This window comes from Schistocerca gregaria, chromosome 1 (genome assembly GCF_023897955.1).
Source record: "Schistocerca gregaria isolate iqSchGreg1 chromosome 1, iqSchGreg1.2, whole genome shotgun sequence".
NCBI lineage: Eukaryota > Metazoa > Arthropoda > Insecta > Orthoptera > Acrididae > Schistocerca > Schistocerca gregaria.
In genome coordinates, this window is record NC_064920.1 from 1,052,883,596 (window position 1) to 1,052,909,897 (window position 26,302).

General features: G+C 40.7%; 1 protein-coding gene across 1 annotated transcript in view; it reads right to left on the reverse strand.

Annotated features, from left to right (window-relative positions):
- The window catches only part of LOC126280974 (protein halfway), a 95,866-nt gene that overhangs the window by 13,284 nt on the left and 56,280 nt on the right, over positions 1-26,302 (reverse strand). The window contains exons 7-8 of the mRNA XM_049979807.1: positions 4,195-4,305; positions 4,043-4,114 (exon numbers count right to left, since the gene is read on the reverse strand). Of these exons, the coding sequence (XP_049835764.1) occupies positions 4,043-4,114; positions 4,195-4,305 (183 nt within the window). The remainder of the gene's footprint in view (positions 1-4,042; positions 4,115-4,194; positions 4,306-26,302) is intronic.

The following is a 26,302-nucleotide window of genomic DNA, read 5'->3' on the forward strand; positions in this document are numbered from 1 at the left end:
ATTTGTTCAAAACACACGTTTTCGAGAGTTCATCCTTTGTGCTTACTCAGAGAAAAGCAAAAATTGATGAACATGTTGAATTAAACCAAAAACATCACAGCAGCTAAATGGTTAAACCAAAAGTATAAATGCAAACATCTGCTAAATGATGAACTTTGTCACCATTGCTTTCTTATGAGCCATACTTCATATGCTCACCACCATTACAGTGTTATTTCGAAGTTGGTGAGAGAAACAGAGATGCAAATGCACTATCATAAAACTCTTGCTCTATTTCTGTGTGACATCTCTGCAATAGGACATCATCTTCACAAAAAGTATATTTTCTGCACTTCACAAAATGCATTTGTCCCTACCTGCATTCTCATAGCTGAAGGGCCACTCCGCTTTGCCCCACATCCAGAATGTGAGCGCATTTTACGTGTGTTAGTATGGTGTAGTGGCTGTGCTGCATATTGAGTGACTTAACAAGTTGCCAGCCAATAAGAGTTCACTAGCCAGAAATGGGCAACATTTCCTCGATTATGACCGAGCATATTCTTCAAGACTCAGTGTTTGAATTTAAAGGGTTGATGACTGATATTGATGCTGAATACAGTACATCGGAAAGACATGCAAAATGATGAGACTGAGTTCTAAGCGACATAAGAAAAGGTAGTGGCTGGGCCCCTTTGTCATGTACTGGCTCAGTCCAGAACACTTCACGTCAACTGCCTTGTTTTTCCATTACCACTGCATCCCAGCAGCAGTTGTATTGTAACTGTGTAGTGAAGCTAAACACTGCAAGCTGTGTTGGTAACACCGACTGTGGATTACATCAGCATTTCCCCTCTCCAGAACAGCCTAAAATATTCCCTTAGCTCCGCAACCACCCATGGTGAGAACCATCTGTCTTTTGTGCCGCTTATAACTCATTTAGTCACATCAAATGACGATAGGACGAAAATGGGATGAAGTCAACAGAGATGACGAGTAAGAACTTAGAATCGAGGAACACTTTACTTGGAAGAAATGTAAAATTCAGGAATTTTTAGCAGTGATATTATGGTTTTTTTACAGGGGCTATGAATTTACAGTGTGGAATTGCGAAAACATAAAATCGGAGAATGTAAAATCAAAGTAGCATTGCAATGGCAACCCGAGGAAAATGTTGTTGTTGTTGTTGTCATCAGTCCTGAGACTGGTTTGATGCAGCTCTCCATGCTACTCTATCCTGTGCAAGCTGCTTCATCTCCCAGTACCTACTGCAACCTACATCCTTCTGAATCTGCTTAGTGTACTCATCTCTCGGTCTCCCTCTACGATTTTTACCCTCCACGCTGCCCTCCAATGCTAAATTTGTGATCCCTTGATGCCTCAAAACATGTCCTACCAACCGATCCCTTCTTCTAGTCAAGTTGTGCCACAAACTTCTCTTCTCCCCAATCCTATTCAATACCTCCTCATTAGTTACGTGATCTATCCACCTTATCTTCAGTATTCTTCTGTAGCACCACATTTCGAAAGCTTCTATCCTCTTCTTGTCCAAACTAGTTATCGTCCATGTTTCACTTCCATACATGGCTACACTCCAAACAAATACTTTCAGAAACGACTTCCTGATACATAAATCTATATTCGATGTTAACAAATTTCTCTTCTTCAGAAACGCTTTCCTTGCCACTGCCAGTCTACATTTTATATCCTCTCTACTTCGACCATCATCAGTTATTTTGCTCCCCAAATAGCAAAACTCCTTTACTACTTTAAGTGTCTCATTTCCTAATCTAATTCCCTCAGCATCACCCGATTTAATTTGACTACATTCCATTATCCTCGTTTTGCTTTTGTTAATGTTCATCTTATATCCTCCTTTCAAGACACTGTCCATTCCGTTCAACTGCTCTTCCAAGTCCTTTGCCGTCTCTGACAGAATTACAATGTCATCGGCGAACCTCAAAGTTTTTACTTCGTCTCCATGAATTTTAATACCTGCTCCAAATTTTTCTTTTGTTTCCTTTACTGCTTGCTCAATATACAGATTGAATAACATCGGGGAGAGGCTACAACCCTGTCTCACTCCTTTCCCAACCACTGCTTCCCTTTCATGCCCCTCGACTCTTATTACTGCCATCTGGTTTCTGTACAAATTATAAATAGCCTTTCGCTCCCTGTATTTTACCCCTGCCACCTTTAGAATTTGAAAAAGAGTATTCCAGTCAACATTGTCAAAAGCTTTCTCTAAGTCTACAAATGCTAGAAACGTAGGTTTGCCTTTTCTTAATCTTTCTTCTAAGATAAGTCGTAAGGTCAGTATTGCCTCACGTGTTCCAACATTTCGACGGAATCCAAACTGATCCTCCCCGAGGTCTGCATCTACCAGTTTTTCCATTCGTCTATAAAGAATTCGCGTTAGTATTTTGCAGCCGTGGCTTATTAAACTGATAGTTCGGTAATTTTCACATCTGTCAGCACCTGCTTTCTTTGGGATTGGAATTATTATATTCTTCTTGAAGTCTGAGGGTATTTCGCCTGTCTCATACATCTTGCTCACCAGCTGGTAGAGTTTTGTCATGACTGGCTCTCCCAAGGCCGTCAGTAGTTCTAATGGAATGTTGTCTACTCCGGGGGCCTTGTTTCGACTCAGGTCTTTCAGTGCTCTGTCAAACTCTTCACGCAGTATCGTATCTCCCATTTCGTCTTCATCTACATCCTCTTCTATTTCCATAATACATCACCCTTGTATAAAACTTCTATATACTCCTTCCTCCTTTCTGCCTTCGCTTCTTTGCTTAGAACTGGGTTGCCATCTGAGCTCTTGATATTCATACACGTGGTTCTCTTCTCTCCAAAGGTCTCTTTAATTTTCCTGTAGGCAGTATCTATCTTACCCCTAGTGAGATAAGCTTCTACATCCTTACATTTGTCCTCTAGCCATCCCTGTTTAGCCACTTTGCACTTCCTGTCGATCGCATTTTTGAGATGTTTGTATTCCTTTTTGCCTGCTTCATTTACTGCATTTTTATATTTTCTCCTTTCATCAATTAAATTCAATATTTCTTCTGTTACCCAAGGATTTCTAGCAGCCCTCGTCTTTGTACCTACTTTATCCTCTGCTGCCTTCACTACTACATCCCTCAGAGCTACCCATTCTTCTTCTACTGTACTTCTTTCCCCTATTCCAGTCAATTGTTCCAGTAAAAAAATAAAAATAAAAAAAAATGCTTTGGATAATTCAGTTTTAGAACAAGTGTCTCAAATTTCTTATTCAGAGTGTGCTGTAAGTTTTGATTTTGATATTGATATTGAAAATAAAATATACAAATTCTAAGCTGTCTGTGGTACCATCAGGACAACATTGCGCTATAAACTACAAAATGAAACAATCACAAAATTCTATAAAGCGAATGTTGTTCCTTTGTTATCCTCTGAAAGCAAAAGCTGGGAAAAAGATACTAGAACGGAATTAAACGTTTTCAACATAAATTAAAACATTCAAAAGTGTCATGAAGATTGGAGACAACTCCTCATGAGAACACCACGTCACGGGATTCCCCAGAAGATAATTTTTCAAATTCCTTTGTACTGCATTTACTCCAGTTTTCATCATCCAACAATCTGACAACACACATGTCAAAACTATTCTACCAAAACTTTTGGATTTATATTTGGACTACATTGATAAATATTAGTTTCTCCATGCCTGGATGATGATGCCTTTGATTCTGCAACTGATGTTCAGTTTATGAAAAGCTCCTCCAGTCACTTTTTTATTTTTATTTTTTTAAAGAATTTTATTAAGTTAACTACTTAGGTGAACTTAATAAAGTTCTAAGAAAAGTAACCAGAGCAGCTTTTCATTAATTAAAATACAGCAAATTATGAGCCTGAGTGTTACATAACTCCCTTGAATGCATAATCCTTATTTCAAAATTAACACAATTCAATCTGTGAACAAGTTACACTGTATGCAGAATACTTCAAATGGCGCATAGATCAATTTATACATCATTTTATTTGCCAGGTTTCCATGATCTATTAACGATATCAGCAATAAACTTACCGAAATTGGAAGATTTGCACACATTACTTTGTCTGTATCTTTTATATGACCTTTATTTGACAGGAACCATTTCTGCAGACAAAAATAAATGATTAGAAACAAAACTATAAAACTAAAGGAAAATAAACAAACTTATGTACCATTTTACAAACCTTTAAGGCCTGTGCAGTATTACATTCACAAGACAGTTTATTTCCAGCCAGGTTTATACTTAACATATTTCTGTTTCGACTAAATGTGTCAGTCAGAAAATATGTTGGCACCTAAAACATTGGACAATACATCATTTTCGAAACCACATTTGGAAAACATGATAAAGATATTATAACACAAAGATTATAAAGCTGAAACATTTTGTCCAAAATCTTCAATTATATTACTGAGGTTTCTGCATTATACAGTAGAAGAAATACATTCAATCAAAAATTCATTATAAATTATCAATTACACTTTGTAATACAAGTTCCTGCATGGTGAACATTTATACTGAATACATTATCAACTGTAGTTGTTATTCTGTTTGTCACTTGGAAGACTGGTTTGCTGCAGCTCTCCATGCTACTTGATCTTGTGCAAGCCTCTTCATCCCTTTGAACCTGTTTACTGATTCATCTCTTGGTCTCTCTATGATTTTGTCACCCCCCCCCCCCCCCTCACACACACACACACACACACACACACACACACACACACACTTCCCTAAATTGGTGATCCCTTGATGTCTCTGAGGGGGTACTATCAATCAGTCCCTTTTTTTTAGTCAAGCTGTGCCACAAGTTTCTTTCCTCTACAATTCTATTCAGTAGCTCCTCACTAATTACACAATCTTCCCATCTAATCTTGCAGAGCAAAGTGGGTGGTGCGGTGGTTAGCACACTGGACTCGCATTCAAAAGGATGACAGTTCAAACCCAAGTCCAGCAATCCAGATTCGGTTTTCCGTGATTTCCCTAACTTGCTTCAGGCAAATATGAGGATGGTTCTTTTGAAAGGGCACGCTCCATTTCTTTCTCCATCCTTGACAAAATCCAAGCTTATGGTCCGTTTATAAAGACCTTGATGTCGACACAACCTTACACCCAAACTTCCTTTCTTTCTCATCTAATCTTCAGCATTCTTCTGTAGCACCACACTTCAAAAGTTTCTTCTTGCCTGAATTGTTAATTGTCCACATTTCACTTTCGTACAAGTCTACACTCCAGACAAACACCTACAGAAAAGACTTTCTATCACTTAAATTTATATTAGATGTTAACAAATTGCTCTTTTTCTGAAATGCTGTTCTTGTCATTATCAGTTTACATTTTATATTCTCTCTACTTGGGCCTTCATGTGTTATTTTGCTGCCCAAATAGCAAAACCCATATACCACTTTTAGTGTCTCATTTCCTAATCTAATTCCCTCAGCATCGCCTGATTCAGATGGACTACATTCTGTTATTCTTGTTTTGCTTTTGTTAATTCCTTTCCTTTCAAGACACTGTCCATTCCATTCAAATGCTCCTCCAAGTACTTTGCTGCCTCTGACAGAATTGTATTGTTGTAAGCAAATCTCAAAGTTTTTATTTCTTCTCCTGAACTTTAATTTCTGCTCCAAATTTTTCTTTGGTTTCCTTTATTGCTTGTCCAAGGCATATACTGAACAACAACAAGGATAGGCTACAATCCTGTCTCACTCGCTTTCCAACCACTGCTTCCCTTTCATGCCCACTGACTTTTACAACAATTGTCTGGTCCCAGTAGAAGTTGTAAATAGCCTTCTGCTGCCTGTATTTTACTCCTGCTACCATCAGAATTTCAAAGTGAGTGTTTCAATGGACATTGTCAAAAGCTTTTTCTAAATCCACATATGCTGTGAACATAAATTTGCCTTTCCTTAACCTATCTGTTAAGATAAGTCATTAAGCTTTTTCTAAATCCACATATGCTGTGAACATAAATTTGCCTTTCCTTAACCTATCTGTTAAGATAAGTCATTGGATCAGTAGTGTCTCACGTTCCTACACTTCTCCACAATCCAAACTGATCTTCCCCAACGTCAACTTCTACTAGGTTTTTTTTAAACATTTTTCTGTAAAAAATTTAAGTTGGTATTTTGCAACTAAAACTTACTAAACTGGTAGTTGGGTGATACTCTCACCTATCAGCACCTACTTTCTTTGGAACTGGAATTATTACCTTCTTCTTTGAAGTCTGAAGGTATTTCACCTGTATCATACATCTCTCATGCCTGCTGAACAGTTTTGTCGTGGCTGGCTCTCCTATGATTATCAGAAGTTTTTATGGACTATCATCTGCTCCAGAGGCCTTCTTTCTAATCAGATCTTTCAGTGTTCTGTTAAATTCTTCTCACAATATCACAGTTCTCATCTTTGTCTACATTCTCTTCACTGTCTATAATACTGCCTTCAAGTTTATCTTCCTTGTATAGACTCTCTGTGTACTCCCTCCACCTCTCAACTTTCCCTTCTCTGTGTAGTACTGGTTTTACATCCAAGCTCTTGATATTCATGCAGCTGCTTTTCTTTTCTCCACAGGCCACTTTAATTTTCCTGTATGTAGTACCTATCTTACCCCTAGTGCTATTTGCTTCTAAATCCTTACATGTGTTCTCTAGCCACCCCTGTTTAGTATTTTTGCATTTCCTGACACTCCCATTTTTTAGACATTTATATTCCCTTTCGGCTGCATCATTTGCTGCATTTTTATATTTTCTCCTTTCGTCAATTAAATTCAGTATCTCTTGTGATCTTCAAGGACTCCTACTATGGTTTGCCTTTTTATCTATTTGATTCTCTACTGCATTTACTATTTCATCTTTCAAAGCTTTCCTTTTAGCCTCTGTCAGGTTAATTTAGTGCAATCTCACAAATCACAAAAAAATTGAACACAGCAATAATTGTGACAGCACAGGTGTAGTTGCTAAACACACACACACACACACACACACACACACACACACACACACAATAATCTTGTGATTTACGCACATTGTATATTTCAGTAGATTGAAAGTTGCCTATCTGGAGGACATCTTAGGAAATTACCATTGCCTGTGATATTCCAAACACCATACCATTCAAAGGAATCTTCTCTCTATTGTATTCCTTTCCCGTGTTCTTGTCAATTGTTGACTGATTCTCCCTGTGAAATTCTCAACAACCTCCAGTACTTTCAATGTATCCAGATCCCACCTCCTTAATTTCCTATGTTTTTGCACTTTCTTCAGTTTCAATCTATGGTTCACAACCAATAAATTGTGGTCAGAGTACACATCTGCCCCTGGAAAGAGGCTAAAACATATTAATGAAGTCTAGTCATTACAGACAGCATTATGTGATTTTTTGCACTTCCAGGAATAGTAAGTTGTGATTTACTCAAATGCTAGCATACAGATACCAATCATTTGATTCTGATTAAAGTACAAGGGACATGTAAAAAAATTGTTAATACAACTTCACTGTAGCTAATAAGATAGAGCGTTATTTAAACTTTAATGTAATTTTTTGTGGAAAGACATTTATATTCACATAACTAGATGACTGTTCAAATATTAGTTCATCCTTCATGAAATCTTCAACTGAGTTGTAACATTAGTCAAGTAGAGTATCATGTGGCTTCCACTGCAGTGAATCTAGGTTTCTAGTCAGAATGTTCTTGGCTTTTAGTTTGTTGTAAATTTCAATCTCAAATATTGTGTCATCGTAGCTGCCATCTGTGTCACATCTGCTGTGCAGTGAGCTACATTACTTTAAGTATTAACTGTATTTTTCTTACTTGTCACTTCTTCTTCCGTGTGTTTTTGCTTTTAGGAAGCTTTAATTGTCGAGTGCTAGTAATAGTGTTCCACAGATTTCGTGTTTGTTTTGAACACCTTTAGTGAATTACCAGTCTAGTTAAAAGTCATTAACTCTCTACAGTGAATTGATTTCTTAGGATGGATAGGATGTGTGACTGCTGCGTACGGACACAGGAGGAGCTGGCCACTGTTCGCGAGCAGCTGCACGTGTTGACGGCCGCGGTCAGCCGTCTTCAGGCTGCTGCCTCAGAGTGTAGCGGCAGTGGGGAGTCTGCTGCGTCGCATGATACACCCCAGGTGCTACATGCTCCACCCACTGTCCCTGCTGTCGAGACATCTTCGCGGGTACCGTGCGCGGTTGGGCCACCCTCTCCCCAAGGGGAGTGGCGGGTGCAGCGGCATTCGCAGTACACGAGGCGGAGGGTCAACGTGGAGGCTGGCCATGTGGCATCGCCCGCTCTGCCTGTGAGTGGTGAGTGGACATGTGGCCGCTCCTTTAGCAAGGTCCGAGCAGGCACACGGGGGCAGGGGTTTATTAGTGATTGGGAGCTCCAACGTTAGGCAGGTGATGGAACCCCTTAGGGAAATTGTGGAAAGGTCGGGGAAGAATGCCAGTGTTTGCTCTGCCTGCTTGCCGGGGGGGGGGGGGGGGGGGGGGGGGGGGGGGGGGTCTCATCCGTTGCTCATGTCGGCACCAATGACTCCTGCCGTCTGGGTTCTGAGGTCATCCTCAGTTCATACAGGCGGTTGGCGGAGTTGGTGAAGGCGAAAAGCCTCACTCGCAGGTTGTAGTCTGAGGTAACTATTTGTAGTATCGTTCCCAGAACCGATCACGGTCCTCTGGTTTGGAGCTGAGTGGAAGGCTTAAACCAGAGGCTCAGACGATTCTGCGGAGATCTGAGGCGCAAATTTCTCGACCTCCGTTATCAGGTGTGGATATGTGGGGTCCCCCTGAATAGGTCAGACATGCACAGCACACAGGAAGTGGCTACAAGGGTAGCGGAGTACGTGTGGAGTGCACATGTGGGTTTTTTAGATCAGATAATTCTCTCCCTAGGCCCGACAGGATGCCTCCTGAGACGCGGCACAGTAGGAGTAGGAAATGCAACAGGGAATAACAATATTAATCTGACAACAGTAAACTGCAGGAGTGTCTATAGAAAGGTCCCAGAACTGCTCTCATTAATAAATGCCCACATAGTACTAGGGACAGGAAGTTGGCTGAAACCAGATGTAAACAGTAATGAAATTCTAAACTCAGATTGGAATGTATACCACAGAGACAGGCTGGACAGTGAAGGGGGAGGCGTGTTTATAGCAATAAGAAGTGTAATAGTATCGAAGGAAATTGACAGAGATCCGGAATGTGAAATAATTTGGGTGAAGGTCACAGTTAAAGCAGGCTCAGACATGGTAATTGGATGTCTCTATAAGCCCCCTGGCTCAGCAGCTGTTGTGGCTGAGCACCTGAAGGATAATTTGGAAAATATTTCGAGTAGATTTCCCCACCATGTTATAGTTCTGGGTGGAGATTTTAATTTGCCGCATATAGACTGGGAGACTCAAATGTTCATAACGGGTGGCAGGGACACAAAATCCAGTGAAATTTTTTTAAGTGCTTTATCTGAAAACTACCTTGAGCATCTAAATAGAGAACTGACTCGTGGCAATAACATATTAGGCCTTCTGGTGACAAACAGACCCGAACTATTTGAAACAGTTAACGCAGAACAGGGAATCAGCGCAAAGCGGTTACTGCATCGTGACTCCAGCCGTAAATAGAAATATTAAAAAAGGTAGGAAGATTTTTCTGTTTAGCAAAAGTGACAAAAAGCAGATTTCAGAATACATGATGGCTCAAGTACAGATAGTGTTGAGGATCAGTGGACAAAGTTCAAAACCATTGTACAATATGTGTTAGATGAGTATGTGCCAAGCAAGATTGTAAGAGATGGAAAAGAGCCACTGTGGTACAACAACCGACTTAGAAAACTACTGCGGAAGCAAAGGGAACTTCACAGCAAACATAAACATAGCCAAAACCTTCCACACAAACAAAAATTACGCGAAGCGAAATGTAGTGTGCGGAGGGCTATGCAAGAGGCATTCAATGAATTCGAAAGTAAAGTTCTATGTACTGACTTCGCAGAAAGTCGTAAAAAATTTTGGTCTTATGTCAAAGCGGGAGGTGGATCAAAACAAAATGTCCAGACACACTGTGACCAAAATGGTACTGAAACAGAGGATGACAAACTAATGGCCGAAATACAAAATGTCTTTTTCCAAAGCTGTTTCACAGAGGAAGACTGCACTGTAGTTCCTCCAATAGATTGTCGCACAGATGACAAAATGGTAGATATCGAAATAGACGACAGAGGAATAGAGAAACAATTAAAATCGCTCAAAAGAGGAAAGGCCGCTGGACCTGATGGGATACCAGTTCGATTTTACACAGAGTACGCAAAGGAACTTGCCCCCCTTCTTGCAGCGGTGTAGCATATGTCTCTAGAAGAGCATAGCGTTCCAAAGGATTGGAAAAGGGCACAGGTCATCCTCGTTTTCAAGAAGGGATGTCGAACAGATGTGCAGAACTATAGACCTATATCTCTAATGTCTATCAGTTGTAGAATTTTGGAACACGTATTATGTTCGAGTATAATGACTTTTCTGGAGACTAGAAATCTAGTCTGTAGGAATCAGCATGGGTTTCGAAAAAGACAATCATGTGAAACCCAGCTCGGGCTATTCATCCACTAGACTCACAGGGCCATAGACACGGGTTCCCAGGTAGATGCCGTGTTTCTTGACTTTTGCAAGGCGTTCGATACAGTTCCCCACAGTCATTTAATGAACAAAGTAAGAGCATATGGACTATCAGACCAATTGTGTGATTGGATTGAAGAGTTCCAAGATAACAGAACGCAGCATGTCATTCTCAATGGAGAGAAGTCTTCCGAAGTAAGAGTGATTTCAGGTGTGTCACAGGGGAGTGTCGTAGGACCGTTACTATTCACAATATACATAAATGACCTGGTGGATGACATTGGAAGTTCCCTGAGGCTTTTTGCGGATGATGCTGTGGATATCGAGATGCTGTAACAATGGAAAATTGTACTGAAATGCCGGAGGATCTGCAGCGTGTAGGGAATGGCAATTGAACCTCAATGTAGACAAGTGTAATGGGCTGCAAATACATAGAAAGAAAGATCACTGATCATTTAGCTACAATATAGCAGGTCAGCAACTAGAGCAGTTAATTCCATAAATTATCTGGGAGTACGCATTGGGAGGAATTTAAAATGGAATGATCATATAAAGCTGATCGTTGGTAAAGCAAATGTTAGACTGGGATTCATTGGAAGAATCCTAAGGAAATGCAATCGGAAAACAAAGGAAGTAGGTTACAGTACACTTGTTTGCCCACTGCCTGAATACTGCTCAGCACTATGGGATCCATACCAAATGGGGTTGATAGAAGAGATAGAGAAGATCCAACGGAGAGCAGCACGCTTTGATACAGGATCATTTAGTAATTGCGAAAGCATTACAGAGATGATAGATAAACTCCAGTGGAAGACTCTGCAGGAGAGACACTCAGTAGCTCGGTACGGGCTTTTGTTGAAGTTTCGAGAACATATCTTCACAGAGGAGTCAAGCAGTATATTGCTCCCTCCTACATATATCTCACGAAGAGACAATGAGGATAAAATCAGAAAGATTAGAGCCCACACAGAGGCATACCGACAATCCTTCTTTCCATGAACAATACGAGACTGGAACAGAAGGGAGAACCGATAGAGGTACTCGAGGTACCCTCCGCCACACACCGTTAGGTGGCTTGTGGAGTATGGATGTAGATGTAGATGTAGATTGGGGAGGTGAAGCATATAAATTTAAACAATTTGTAGGGACTTAAATTATCTTTATTTCCTATATTATAGGAGTGATCAAAACAGTCTAACTTGCTTGATTCTAAATAGCTATGTCAAAAGATAATAATATTGTAGATTTGAATGGAAGGAACTGTTAACAATTTAAGACTTATAAATAAGGGTGATGATATGCAAGACTGTATATTTCAGTTTATTCTTCATTCTTCTGGTGACTGATATTTGTTACTGATTTCTTACATGAAAGTTAAAATGAAGTATCCTGCATCAATACCTTTCGTCAGTGCTCCTTACTTTAGGGTAAAACGAGTAACTAAAGTGGTGACCCCACAATTCAAAGATTAATTTGTCCACACTGCACAATATACTACACCACCACAAAATGGTAGATCAAGAGATGCCTCCCTTCACACAGAAATATCAGCAGCAATACAATCACAATTCCCTGGTTTTGTCATCAACCTCTTTACAAATGAATATTTCACCTATAAAAAAATCTGTACGAATACTGACTTTCTGGACAACTCTTCCTAAGGAATGATTCGTACAAGTGGAATGCAACTTTCAGCAATAGTGTGTACAATGACAAAGACAGACTGAACTATATCTTCACCAACACGGATCAGAAACTGGTTAAAGTGATGCATGATCTGGTATCGCAACCAATCACCAAGCAGTCATATTAAAGCTTTAAAGACACAGTAATAAAGCACTTGTTGGTGCTGAAGGAACAACATATGCAATGCATTCTACATGAGGAGGTCATCAGAAACCAAAGCTTGTCAGAACTATTGCAGCACTTGGATAATTTGGTGAATCAGAACCTTTTTTCAGAACAAGTATTATGCATGATACGGTTCAATGACCTTCCATCAACAATGAACATCATTTTGGTGACATACAACAGTTTACCAATGTTGACTTTAGCTAAGAAATTTTCCATTTCTCCCAGTCCGCACTCACTCAGTATACATGCACTACAACAAGGTCAGTTCCAGATGCTCTATTGCATGGTGGTGTAATAGAAAGTAACACACCAGACATTCAGACTGACACCACCTCTGCCAAAATGTATTGAGAAAAGGATACATTTTTAGGTGCTTTAAGAGATCTACAACACCATTTCAGTATTTTGGAAGGGGATATCGGTGTCTACCACCATGCAAATAGTTCTCAATCTGCATGACAACAATACAACTGCAGGTCAAGGATCAACAGAAGTTATATTTACAAGTGGTCCTGTGTCATATCAAATTCAGAAATAGAGCTAGGAGGTGTGAACAACAGTGCTGTTACCCAAGTGCTAAAAGCAACTGATATAGGAAAATATTGGTTACAAACAACAGTTTAATCACACTGCAGATACTGAACAAAAGTGAGTGCATGACAACTCCACCTACCCACACTGTTCATATCTGCAAGTATCAAACACTTCAGTAAAGCATATAATGCTAAAGACATAGTGACCAACATCAAATATTTAATTCACAGAGGATAATATATAAGCAACATGTTCCCACAGTGCACTACACCCACACATTTTCACCTGCAAACAATACAGTCATCCCTGCTTCTGGCATGCAAATACATGGTGAATGGACTTTTAAAGTTTGCATAGTCTCTCACTCTATATTATGGATGGATTTTTTAAACCACTTCAGACCTCCTGTGGATGTACACAACCATCAGCTATATACAATGGATCTTCAACAAATAATCCTGCAACAATGATGAAAAGTCAAATGCAACCACCACTGCTATGGAGGACAACAATCCACTTCAAAAACTACAGAGCTTTCCATACTTAATCACACTAAGCATACCCAAAAGGATATGAGGCATTCAGCAGTGCACTACATTCTAACAATTCCTAGACAACCTTTTTCCACCCACACCCATCACTTAGCACAAGAATATTATGCTGCAACCAAGCAGCATTTCGACAAGTGGTTGGATGCAGGAATTACATGCAGATCAGTCACTGGGCATCACCACTTCATTCGATGGTACCATCTTTATTTTAGGGATCTGAATGCTAGGACTGTCCGAAATCTTTACGTCATTACAAATGTCCAGGACTTAACATGTCCTTTTCACAGTGCTATGAGTTTCAGTGCAATTTAATTGGTCTGAATTTTTATTTCACATACTACAGATAACATTCTGGTTATTTTACACGATGAATAAGAACTCAAGGAACATTTATAGTTGCTGTTTCAGTGTTTCCAGCAATATGGCTTACTCCTAAATGCAAACAAGTGCACATTAGGGAAGCCTTCTATTAAATTTTTAGGATACGAATTGGCAGCAGAAGGTATAAAACCAATCCAAGACCATGTTCAGACAATTTTGGATATGCCCCAGCCAAAAACTTATAAAGATTTAAAACATTCTGTGGAATGATAAACTTTTACCGACGACATTTGCCAAATGTGGCCCAAATCCAAGCCCCTCTCAATGCCATTCTCAAAGAAAAATACAACACTGGCAAATGCTTAGTGCTATGGACACAAATGATGACAGAAACCTTCAACAGACTTAAGGATGCACTGGGAATGGTTATCTTGCTCTTTCATCCAAATCATTCTGCACAGTTAGCTTTAACAGTAAGCACTAGCCAAACAGCCACTGGTGCAGCATTACAACAACAGGTATTGGGAGTTCGTTATTAATTTTTTCTCATAAACATACTCAGGCTTAAACCTTGTGGTCAGTAACTGATCAAGAATTATTGGAAATGTATGAATGTTCACCATCTTCATGGATCATCGACCTCACGTCATGGTTTTCCAGAGAATTAGTCAGTAATTAGTCAGCAAAGCCCACCTCACTGCAGGACACTTTTAGGGTGTATAGGGCAGTTAACTACAGACATTCACCACATAAGCAGGTTAAAAAACATTGTCACCTGATCCCATCTCATGTCCATGCAATGCAATCAGTGGAGTGTCATGGCCAGACATGGCTGACACAACATTTTATATGGCCAGGAGCTGATAAACAGTGCCAACTGCTAGCAAGAACATGTTTGCATTGACAGCCAACAAAACAATGTCAATCAGCACACCTTGCACCTATTGGAGATATACTCACCCCAGTAACCAAATACACATATGTGCACTTGGATATCGTTGGAATACTTCCTTACTCCAACACGTACAAGTACGTTTTGATGACAATAGACCATTATCCCCATTGGTCAGAAAATACAGCAATTATCCAGCAAAGACTGTGGCTAAAGATTTTGTTTACACATGAATTGCAAGATTTGGAGTTCCAGCTACAGTGACCAAGGATTGTGCCTGTCGACTTGATTGCTCACTTTTTACGAGCTCAAAAAACTAAGTGGAGTCTCCCATCTCAAGACTATGAGCTACCACCGTGCAAGTAATGGAATGGTAGAACAGCTGCACAGAACACCTAAAAGTAGCATTCATGCGCCACTACAGTACCTGAAATGATGCACTGCCTGTCATGCTACTCAGCTTGAGAACAGTTATCAAGCCAGTCAGAGACCTGGCCCTGAGCCACCTAGTTTATGGATAGCAAATTCCTGTTCCAGCAGATCTCAAAGAAAGCCAGGAGGTTACAACTTCCCTGCCCCATGTATGGCAAGAGTTTGCACAGACACTGCAGCACACAATGCAGTGGCTCATTCTGGAAAAACCAACCTGTCATGGCATCAAGCAAACACTTTTTCAGAAGGCTCTCAGAAACTGAAACTTCCTGGTAGATTAAAACTATGTGCTAGACTGAGAATCCAACTCAGGAACTTTGTCTTGCATGGCCAAGTGCTCTACCACCTGAGCTACCCAAGTACAACTCATGACCCATCCTCACAGCTTCATTTCCACCAGTACCTCGTCTCCTACCTTCCAGACTTCACATAAGTTAACACGAGTTCAAGGAAGGTAACTGAAAAAAAATCATGGGTGACAGAAGAGAGACTTCAACTGATCAACAAAAGAAGGAAGTACAAAAATGTTCCTGGAAATTCAGGAATGGACAAATACAAGTCACTTAGGAATGAGATAAACAGAAAGTGGAGGGAAGCTAAGGCGTAATTGTTGCATGAAAAGTGTGAAGAAATCCAAAAAGAAATGTCTGCCAAAAGGTCTGATTCAGAGAGCAGGAAAGTCAAAATGACCTCTGATGGAATTAAAAGAAACGGCAGTAATTTTAAGTGTGCAGTGGGAATTCCATTGTTAAATGCAGGGGAGAGTGTGGATAGGTGGAAAGAGTACACTGCAGGTCTCTATGAGTGGTATAACTTGATGGTGACATTACAGAAGAAAAAACAGGAGTTGACAGGGAAGAGATATGGGATCCAGTATTGGAATCAGAATTTAAAAGAACTTCGGACAACTTAAGATCAAATAAGTCAGAAGAGAGAGACAATATTCCATAGGCAACAAAATGGCCATTCACATACGTGTATAGAATGTATGAGACTGGTGATATACCATACCTGCTCGTCACTATTGATGCCACCTCCCTGTACACTAACATTCCTAATTCCCATGGCCTTACTGCTATTGAACACTAACTTTCCAGATGCCCTATGGATTCCAAACAAACAACCTCCTTCCTAGTCGCCATGACCAACTACATCCTCACCCACAATAACTTTTCCTTAGAAGGCATTACATTCAAACACATCTGGGGTATGGTTGTGGGCACCCACATGGCAGCATCCTATGCCAACCTATCCATGGGCCATCTAGAAGTATCCTTCCTAAAAACCCAAAATCCTAAACCCCTCACCTGGTTCACATTCCTCCAGAACCTCAACAACTTCTCCCCCATGTGCTTCACCTGGTCATACTCAACCCAACAAGCCACCTTCCTATATGTTGATCTCCACCTCAGAGATGGCTATATCAGTACCTCCATCCATATCAAACCTACTAATCACCAGCGATACTTCCACTTCGACAGCTGCCACCCATTCCATACCAAGAAGTCCCTTCCATACAGCCCAGCCACCCGTAGTAGTCGCATCTGCAGTGACGAGCAATCCCTGTCAAAATATACCGAGGGTCTCACTGAAGCCTTCACTGACCGTAATTATCCTCCCAACATAGTATAAAAACAAATCTCACGTGCCTTATGTATCCAGTCTCCCACCACCTCCCAAAGTCGCGCAGTCCAGCCACAGGGGAGCATTCGCCTCGTAACTCAGTACCATCTGGGACTGGAGCAACTGAATTACATTCTCCTCCAGGGTTTCGATTACCTCTCATCATGCCCTGAAATGAGAAATGTCCTGCCCACTATCCTTCCCTCCCCTCCTACAGTGGTATTCCGCCATCCATCGAACCTACCCAATATACTCGTCCATTGTTACACAATCCCTGCTCCTAATCCCTTACCTCATGGCTCATACCCCTGTAATAGACCTAGGTGCAAGACCTGTACCATACTTCCTCCTACCACCACCTACTCCAGTCCTGTCACTAACATTACCTATCCCATCAAAGGCAGGGCCACCTGTGAAACCAGTAAACTGATTTACAAGTTAAGCTGCAACCACTGTGCTGCAGTCTATGTAGGCATGACAACCAACAAGCTGTCTGTTCGCATGAATGGCCACTGACAAACTATGGCCAAACAACAAATGGACCACCCTGTTGCTGAATACACTGCCAAACATAATATTCCTCATCTCAATAACTGCTTCACAGCCTGTGTCATATGGATCCTTCCCACCAAATCCAGCTCTTCTGAATTGCGCAGGTGGAAACTTTCCCTGCAATACATCCTACATTCCCATAACTCTCCTGGCCTCAACCTTCGTTAGTCACTGTCCTCACCCATCCAGCCCCCTCCTTGTTCCCGATCCAGCACTACACAGCCATCATTTCACCGCCACACCCTGTCTTTTAATTGATTTTTATTTCTCTCCTTTCTGCTACTTAACCCCCCTCCCCACCTTCTCTCGTGCCCTCCACCAAAACAGCAGCACTTTACTGTCCACCACCCCCACAATACTATCCCTCCTCCTCCCCATTCCAGCCTCCTCCTTACCCTCACCTAGTTGCCACTCCCATCATGCACTGATGCTGCTGCTCGCAGTGTGCTTTCAATTGCCTGAGACTGCAGATGTGTGTGTGTGTGTGTGTGTGTGTGTGTGTGTGTGTGTGAAAGAGAGAGAGAGAGAGAGAGAGAGAGAGAGAGAGAGAGAGAGAGAGAGAGAGAGACGCTATATGATGAGTAGCAACTTTCCTTCTCTAATATTGAGACATTCCATCCTGGATTTCCCTTTGTTTGATATACCATCAGACTTTCAGAAAAACATGATCCACATAATTCCCAAGCTTACAAGAGCCAACAAGTGTGAAAATGATTGCACTATCAGCTTAATAGCTCATGCTCCCAAGTTGCTGTCAAGAATAACGTACAAAAGAAAGGAAAATAAAATCGAGGTTCTGTTAAACAACAATCAGTTCGGCTTTAGGAAAGGTAAAGGCACCAGGGAGGCAGTTCTGATGCTGCAGATGGTAATGGAATCACGACTGAACAAAAATCAAGACTCCTTCATAGGACTTGCAAATATAGAAAAAGTGTTCAACAATATAAAATGATGCATGATGTTCGAAACCCTGAGAAAAATAGGAGTAAGCTGCAGAGAAAGGTGGGTAATATATAATATGTACAAGAACCAAGAGGGAACAATAAGATTGGGAGATCAAGAACGAAGTGATTGGATTAAAAAAGGTTGTAAGACAGGGATGTAGACTTTCACCCTCACTGTTCAATCTATACATCGAAGAAGCGATGATGGAAATAAAAGAGAGGTTCAAGAGTGGGAATAAAATTCAGCGTGAAAGGATATCAATGATACAATTCTCTGATGACTTTGCTATCCTCAGTGAGAGTGAGGAAGAATTACAAGATGTCAATACTTTCAGCATTTCGTGGCCCTGTCAGCAACTGTATAAATATTAAATTCAAAATTAACAGCCTCAGTTGCGGAGTTACCTACATTTACCTAGGTTTCAATTGGGATAACCCAACCTTCTTCAGAATTACACTTACTAATGTTTGTCCATAATGGACATTGTCAAACTAAAAATACAAATACACCAAGTGTCGTCATATTTTAAAAACTTAACTGAAGCTGCCTCAGCCCCACTTCCCGACCGCGATGCGGCAGCCACGAGTGTTGTACTGGAACTGACAGTAACATCATGAGGCCCGTCTAAGCGGACGCATTACTTCGCGCCTGCGCATAAACTGTGTGATGTGTACTTTTTGGGGCAAGACGCAACCTAACTCTTAAATTAGAATTTACCAAAAAATGAAATAAAATAAAGGTGCAAGTGAGGAAAAGGGCATATATATTAACCTGTGCAGAACGTATTTGGAACTACTGTCTTAACATTTATTGATTATTCTTTGATCTTGATATGAAAAGGACATCACGTGTTTACAATGTGTGACCTGTCTAGGACAATATTGTGCTTAATCACGAAGTTTAATCACCTAATAAGAACATGGGTGTGGGAAGGACATTAGAATGCCCACATCGTCATTATTATGCCTAGGTGCATAATTTTCAAGACGTAAAGGTTAAGCATTTGCTTAGCTATAGTTACAACGCATGAACATCCTATTGACTTAGCACACAAATGGTCATGAATGAACTTATGAACAGTCTACATCTAATCTGTAACAGTTGGAAATACTGACCATATAAAATAGTCAATATTCAAGATTAGTATACTTGACCTGATGGGCCAGAAACAAGCCAAAACCATTTAAGCCGGCCGGCACATCAACTAGAACTTGCACCGTGTTCCTCAATCCATTCCATCACACTCCTAGTCTTGTGGCATGGTACATTATCTTGTTGAAAAATGTCACTGTTGTTGGAAAATATGATTGTCATGAAGGGATTCATGTGGTCTGCAAACCAGTGTACGGCACTCTTTGGGTGCCATGGTGACTTGCATGAGCTCCACTGGACACATGGATGCCCACGTGAATGATCCTCAGAACATGATGGAGCTGTCACCAGCCTGTCTCCATCCTGTAGTACAGGCGTCAAGAAGCTGTTTCCCTGGTGATGACAGATTTGCGCCCTCCTATCGGCATGATGAAGAAGGTATCAGGATTCATCAGACTGTGTAACACACTGCCAACACACCAATGTCCAGTGCCAATGGTCACATGCCTATTTTAATCAAAGTGCTGATTTTATGGTGTTAACTCTGCACATGCAATGGATCATCGGATGTGGAAGCCCATTGTTGGGACTGTTTCATGCAATGTGCATTCAGACACATTTGTACTTTGTACAGCATTAAATTCTGATATTATTTCTGTGACAGTTTACCATCTGTACTGTTTCACCAGTCTGCCCAGACTATGATGTCCAACATCTGTAGAGAAGTGGGCCGCCTAACCCCTTGAATTCTGGATGTGGTTTCACCACATGTTAAAGACATTCACCCCAGCACTCCACAAACACCCAACAAGTAGAGCAGTTCCTTCTTAAATATCTTCTAGCTGTAAGTAAATCCAGTTTTTCTTCAAAATATGCAGAACCTATTTCAACAAAGCATATTTCACTGAGAAGGAAGAACACTATTTAATTCTCATGACCAGCTGTATCCAGAAATAAAATTATGTTATTAACAAAAGTAAATCTAATCATTAAAACAAGTAAATATCTCCCCCTTCCCTAAAAAAAAGAAAAAAATCCAACATTAAAACAGAATTAAAACTGGACATTAATAACTGACCCACAAACCAACCTCACCCAATCTGCAATGTAATAAATTTGTCATGAAAGATGAAAATTTTTCCCATTATGGGACACAATCACAGATTTCCTATTTTTCCCTTGATCACCTTCCTTAGGCAGCCTGAGCACACCTCCAGGTCTAGCTCAAACTTTCATTGTCACTGATGTTTCCACCTACAATTTACAAACAGTACTAGCAGTTCTCTCTCTGGATGAGCTCCCATATCACTTTTCATCAAATTCAGGACATTTTTAAAATAATATACAAAACTCTGGACAAATGAGCAGAAATCAACCATACATTGATGAGAGGTTAACAGTAGCATTGCACGTACAAGGGTCGTTCAGTAAGTAATGCCCCATATTTTTATTCTCAAAGCATATTTATTGTTAAGAGTCAGAATTTGGTGACAATATACATCAACATATCTTGCCCATATCCTATTTTTCTACATAGTCTCCACCACGCTCCATGGCTGTACACCAACATTGTGGAAGACCATGTATTCCCTGCTGATAAAAGCTCTTTCCAGCACAGAGCAGCGCACCCAGACTTTGTCTCCCGTTCCAATCCATGACAGAAAGGCCTCTCTGTCAGTCTCAAAATGCTCCAACAATTCAGTTGAAATGGCCTTTCTTTGAATCTTGTGGTCCACTGTGAACATTCATGGAACCAATCGCGAGTATGTCTTTGGATATTCGAGAATGTCTATTGTTGCAGGCACATTTCCAATGCTGACCGACAACTACAGAGCCAATTTTTTAAGTTGTGGTGTGCTGGTCAGAACGAATAATGGCATCCGCACGATTCAGCATGTCCGGAGCAGTGGCTGTGACAGGACATCCCATCAAGAGTGGCTGGTCGTGGAGCTCTGTTTCTTCATTTCCTGAGGCTGAAACTTCGCCCAACTGTACTCCTATCAACTGCAGCATCGCCATACACTGCACACAAACGTTTATGGATGTTCACCATGGTTTCTTTTCCTGCATACAATAATTCAACAGCAGCATGTTGCTTGTAACATGAGTCATATGTAGACACCATTTTTGATGCTGTACTATGGCTCTGGCATCTGCCTGAATGCTTCGAAACTTCACAGGTGCACATAACAAATATCAAATGTGAAGCACCAAGAAAGATGTTTGTCTATGTATACTACTGGCTTTTAAAAACAAAATGTGGGGCATTACTTATTGAACAAACCTAGACAATTTGGATGTAAATATAAACAATAATTTCACACATATTATATGGAAGATGATGGCACAGGCACATTGTTACTGTCGCTTGTGTAGTACTGTTTAGTCTGTGTATTTGCTCTAGAAGTTTATTTTCATTAAGTATCAAATTGCATAAGCCCATACAAGGGAGGCTAACAATTGTGGCTATTATCACTGTCGGAGCTTTTACTGTTTATAATTTTAATCATTTTTACCTCCATTTGTTCACAAAGCTTAATTAGAGAAAATGCTTTTTCAATTGAAGAACTGGAATAGCTAGTGAAAATTTAACCAAACTTCTAATAAGTTTTAGACAAACTCATTCTTGTGAAAATGAGTACAAATTTCCTGCCTTTTTCACTAACATTAATATTTGATTTTATATTCCAATCTGGCAGATTACCTTCATGATATTTACTTACTAAACAGCACTTGACAAACAGTTTTCTGTCATCTCAGTGAAGTTCATGACACCACATTTTATTAAACTATATATTTTTGAACACTAATCCAGCTGATGATTTTTCTTGGGGTGGGCCACTTCATTGGCTGAAAAGGTTCCAAAAATGGTTCACATCATTCACCGGTATATCCATAGAGCAGACATCATAAAAGCTGTGGTGATACTATTAAACTGACCAAGTGTCACTTGCCCTCACTTTCCAACATGTTTAACTGCTGTCAAATATATTTCAAAGTTTCTGGCTCCTAATTCTGGTATAACAAAATTATTTTGCCTGCAACTTCAGTTACAGTTACAATTACTTTCAGTGAACACAATATTGTTCAAGGAATTGATTAATCGACTTGAAAAGAACTGAAAGATGATGAAGGAGAAAGGATTTTTGAAAAAAATTGTTCAGTGTGATTGGACACTTGTCAAGGGTCAGGAAATAGGAGGAGGAGGAAATTAGTGTTTAACGTCCCGTCAACAATGAGGTCATTAGAGACGGGGCGCAAGCTCGGGTGACGGAAGGATGGGGAAGGAAATCGGCCGTGCCCTTTCAAAGAAACCATCTCAGCATTTGCCTGAAGCGATTTAGGGAAATCACGGAAAACCTAAATAAGGATGGCCGGAGACGTGACTGAACCATCGTCCTCCCGAATGCGAGTCCAGTGTGCTAACCACTGCGCCACCTCGCTGGGTCAGGAAATAGGATTTTAATGCTTGGAAGAGATATGTAGTTACTCTTTCAACAGCTGATAGTGGAGATAACCACCTACTTTTACTACGACCTAAATCTTTCTTATACTCCACTTCAGCAAACTCACAGGCTGATTTTCGTTTTTCAACTCATACAGAGTAAATATGGATGGACAGGTTTTACCAATTATGAGCCGTATATCAATGAGTAAGCTGTCTGTGCCAATTTGGACAGTATTCTGCACTATATGAGGGCATCCCACAAGTACTACATTATTTTCACTCTCTTCTTCCAATTTAAAACTCTGATTTTTTTGCATCTTCCCTTTTCTTTTGCCAGATTGCAGTGTTACAAACTTTTTCTTAAGAATGAAATTTTACAATACAAATAAAGCACACAAACACAAAAACCCTGCACTTAACACCAAAGGTCACCAACTCCAACACTCACATTAAGATATCTGGCTTGTAAACCTGAAGGAACCAGCTTCATACCCATGTGGCAGGGAGAATCTATCACCACTGACATAGACTATGTTTCTTTCAAATCCATCATTTGTTCCATAGCAAAGGGTGATATCATGTTCATGAAAGGTGATTTGGTTTTCATGTATGACCACAAGAACTTCTTCAACACTGATTTAATTATGTCAGTGGTGCAGTTCAAGGACTTGAAATTCTTGTTGTGAATAACTTTTTGGTGCACAAGTGTGCATTCTTGCACTACAAATTGCTAATCCATATCTGAACCTACCTTCAGTAATAAGCAGTTATCCAGTTTTGATCTTTAAGAGTTTACCTGAAGCACAGCTTTATCTCTGTTGATTTCATATGAGTTACTATGTTGGCGTCCTCTGTATCCAATGGTAAATTTCGCACCACAAACAAACACAAACTGTACTGTGCCCTTTAACAAACAGGAATTCTTGCTGCATGTTCTGTTTAGTTTCCACTTGTGTTTTTCCGTTATAAACACATGTAACGTTAAGATAAAGTCAGTCAAACTCACTGCTGAAAGCACTTGAAACATTAAACTATGACACAATAGAACAACACACTGAGGTTGAATATTAATGTAGCCAGGCCCTAACTGGGACCCTACAATCACCAACATTTTCCCCACATCCTGCTGGTTGCCTAGGGACTGTGCCACAGGCGTTTCATTATCCAAGGCACCAGTTTACTGCTATGCTGCATGTGCACTTTAATAATGGTGCAGTGATCACAAAACTATTAACTTCATCCAGGATCATGTGGCTACGCGCATCTGTGCATGCATCATTCATAGTGGCACTCTGATCACAGTCACGCAATTATGCACCTATCAGTCCACCTGCCTTTACGGGCAACACCAAGGCCACCAGCAGGCAGACAGTTCTCCCACTCTGGGCATTTATATTGGCCTCTTGCGGCCCACCAGTCAGAGCCTAATCATCTGTCTTACCCATACATCAGTATCGTAGTGTCCTATGGGGCCACCAGTGATCACGCCGTTACTCCCATCAGCCACTGATGCCTACCAATGTCATCATTCGCTCATCACGGGGCCCTGCTGGTTGAGTGCCGCATGCTAGGTGCCATCCATCCCTGCTGACAGTGCCATCACTGCACGGCAACATCACCCTTGCTGGAGACCACCAGCAGACAGACAGTTCTCCAATTCTGGGCAATTACACTGGCCACTTGCGGCCCAACAGTCAGAATCTAACCATCTGTCTTGTCAGCCTGTCTGTATTACCCTGTCCTTTGCCATCACCACTGGTCATGCCACATATTCCCTCAGTCACTAACGCCGGCCAAAATCATCACTCCATTGGCAGCATTGCATCCCAGGGGACCTCCTGGTCAAGCATCATATCCCTGCTGCTGCCAATGCCTGTTGACAACAATCCTCTTGCCACTCTGTCAATCACCGAGCACCTGCTGCACCCTGTTGGGCATCACCAAGCACCAGCTGTATCCTTGCCACAGCACCAAGCTGGATCCAGACCACATCTGGAAGAGCTTTCTATATTTTAATACCATCCGTCTTCTTCTTGTTATGCTTGTGCAATAAACCCTTGCAGATGTCACTGGGAACCACTGTTTAATTCCTGTGTCCTTGCCACCATGCAAGGACACAAACAAAGCATGATGCCAAAGATTTCAGAACTTCAAAATTGATGTTTAAAGACAGGTAATTAGTTTAGAAACACAAAAAGACATGCTACATACTATGAAAATCCAGGACATTCCACTGATTCAAAAGAGGATTTGCGGACATTCTGTTGAATTTTGTTAAAAATTGAGACAGATCTGGAAAAATCTGTATGAATGAGAACCCTACCCATGCAATATGTGGAAATGCCACCACTGGAAGAATGGAGTCAGTGGAGGACCCTGATCTAGCCTCCACAAGGAGTATGTATTTACTGAGTATCAACTAATATATATTTCTTTGCACTGCATAACAACTGACACAGATTCCTTGTGGTAGAACAAACCATGGTATTCTACTGACTTCGCCATCCCCTCCTCTCTCCCTCATGATATTGTTCCCATGTACACTGTGGAAGAACTTCTGATACCGTAGTACTGTTCAGAATCTGTAAGTGGAAACAATCTTGACAATGGTAGTTTATGTCAAGCCTAGAGGCATGCTCATATGACCCAGTTGTTCTGGTTTGTATCTTCATCTGGCGCAAAATTTTGTTAGACATAACATATTCATGTGGACATAAACTGATTTAACTGGTCGTCAAATTTTATGGAACTTTTTTACAGTGCAGCATTTAACTCCAACAGACCTGACATGTACCAATAAAATATAAAATTTTCATGAACTCAGTGTCAAATTGATGCTCTGAGTCAGTCTACACAGCACAGAATATAAATTATTCATCACTGAACATTTTATATACACAACTTTCAGCTTGAGAAAAAGTTACCATATCTTTGAACTGCTACTGAAAATGGGTCACACAATAAGAAAAATGTCAGAACCAATGTACAAACCAGTGGACAGATTAAATATCCTCTGAAAGTCTGTTGAATACTTTGATTATATTAGTTTCGCAGTGGTTGGGATGAGGTGGCTGGAACTAAACAATGTTCATCGGACATATTACGTGATAAGGCTTTCACATGTCTAAGAGCAAGTGGATAAGGAGGTATAATAAGAGATACCATTGGCCTTCACAAGCATGTTAAGAATTATGTGACTACAGATTTTTCAAATACACTCCTGGAAATGGAAAAAAGAACACATTGACACCGGTGTGTCAGACCCACCATACTTGCTCCACACACTGCGAGAGGGCTGTACAAGCAATGATCACACGCATGGCACAGCGGACACACCAGGAACAGCGGTGTTGGCCGTCGAATGGCGCCAGCTGCGCAGCATTTGTGCACCGCCGCCGTCAGTGTCAGCCAGTTTGCCGTGGCATACGGAGCTCCATCGCAGTCTTTAACACTAG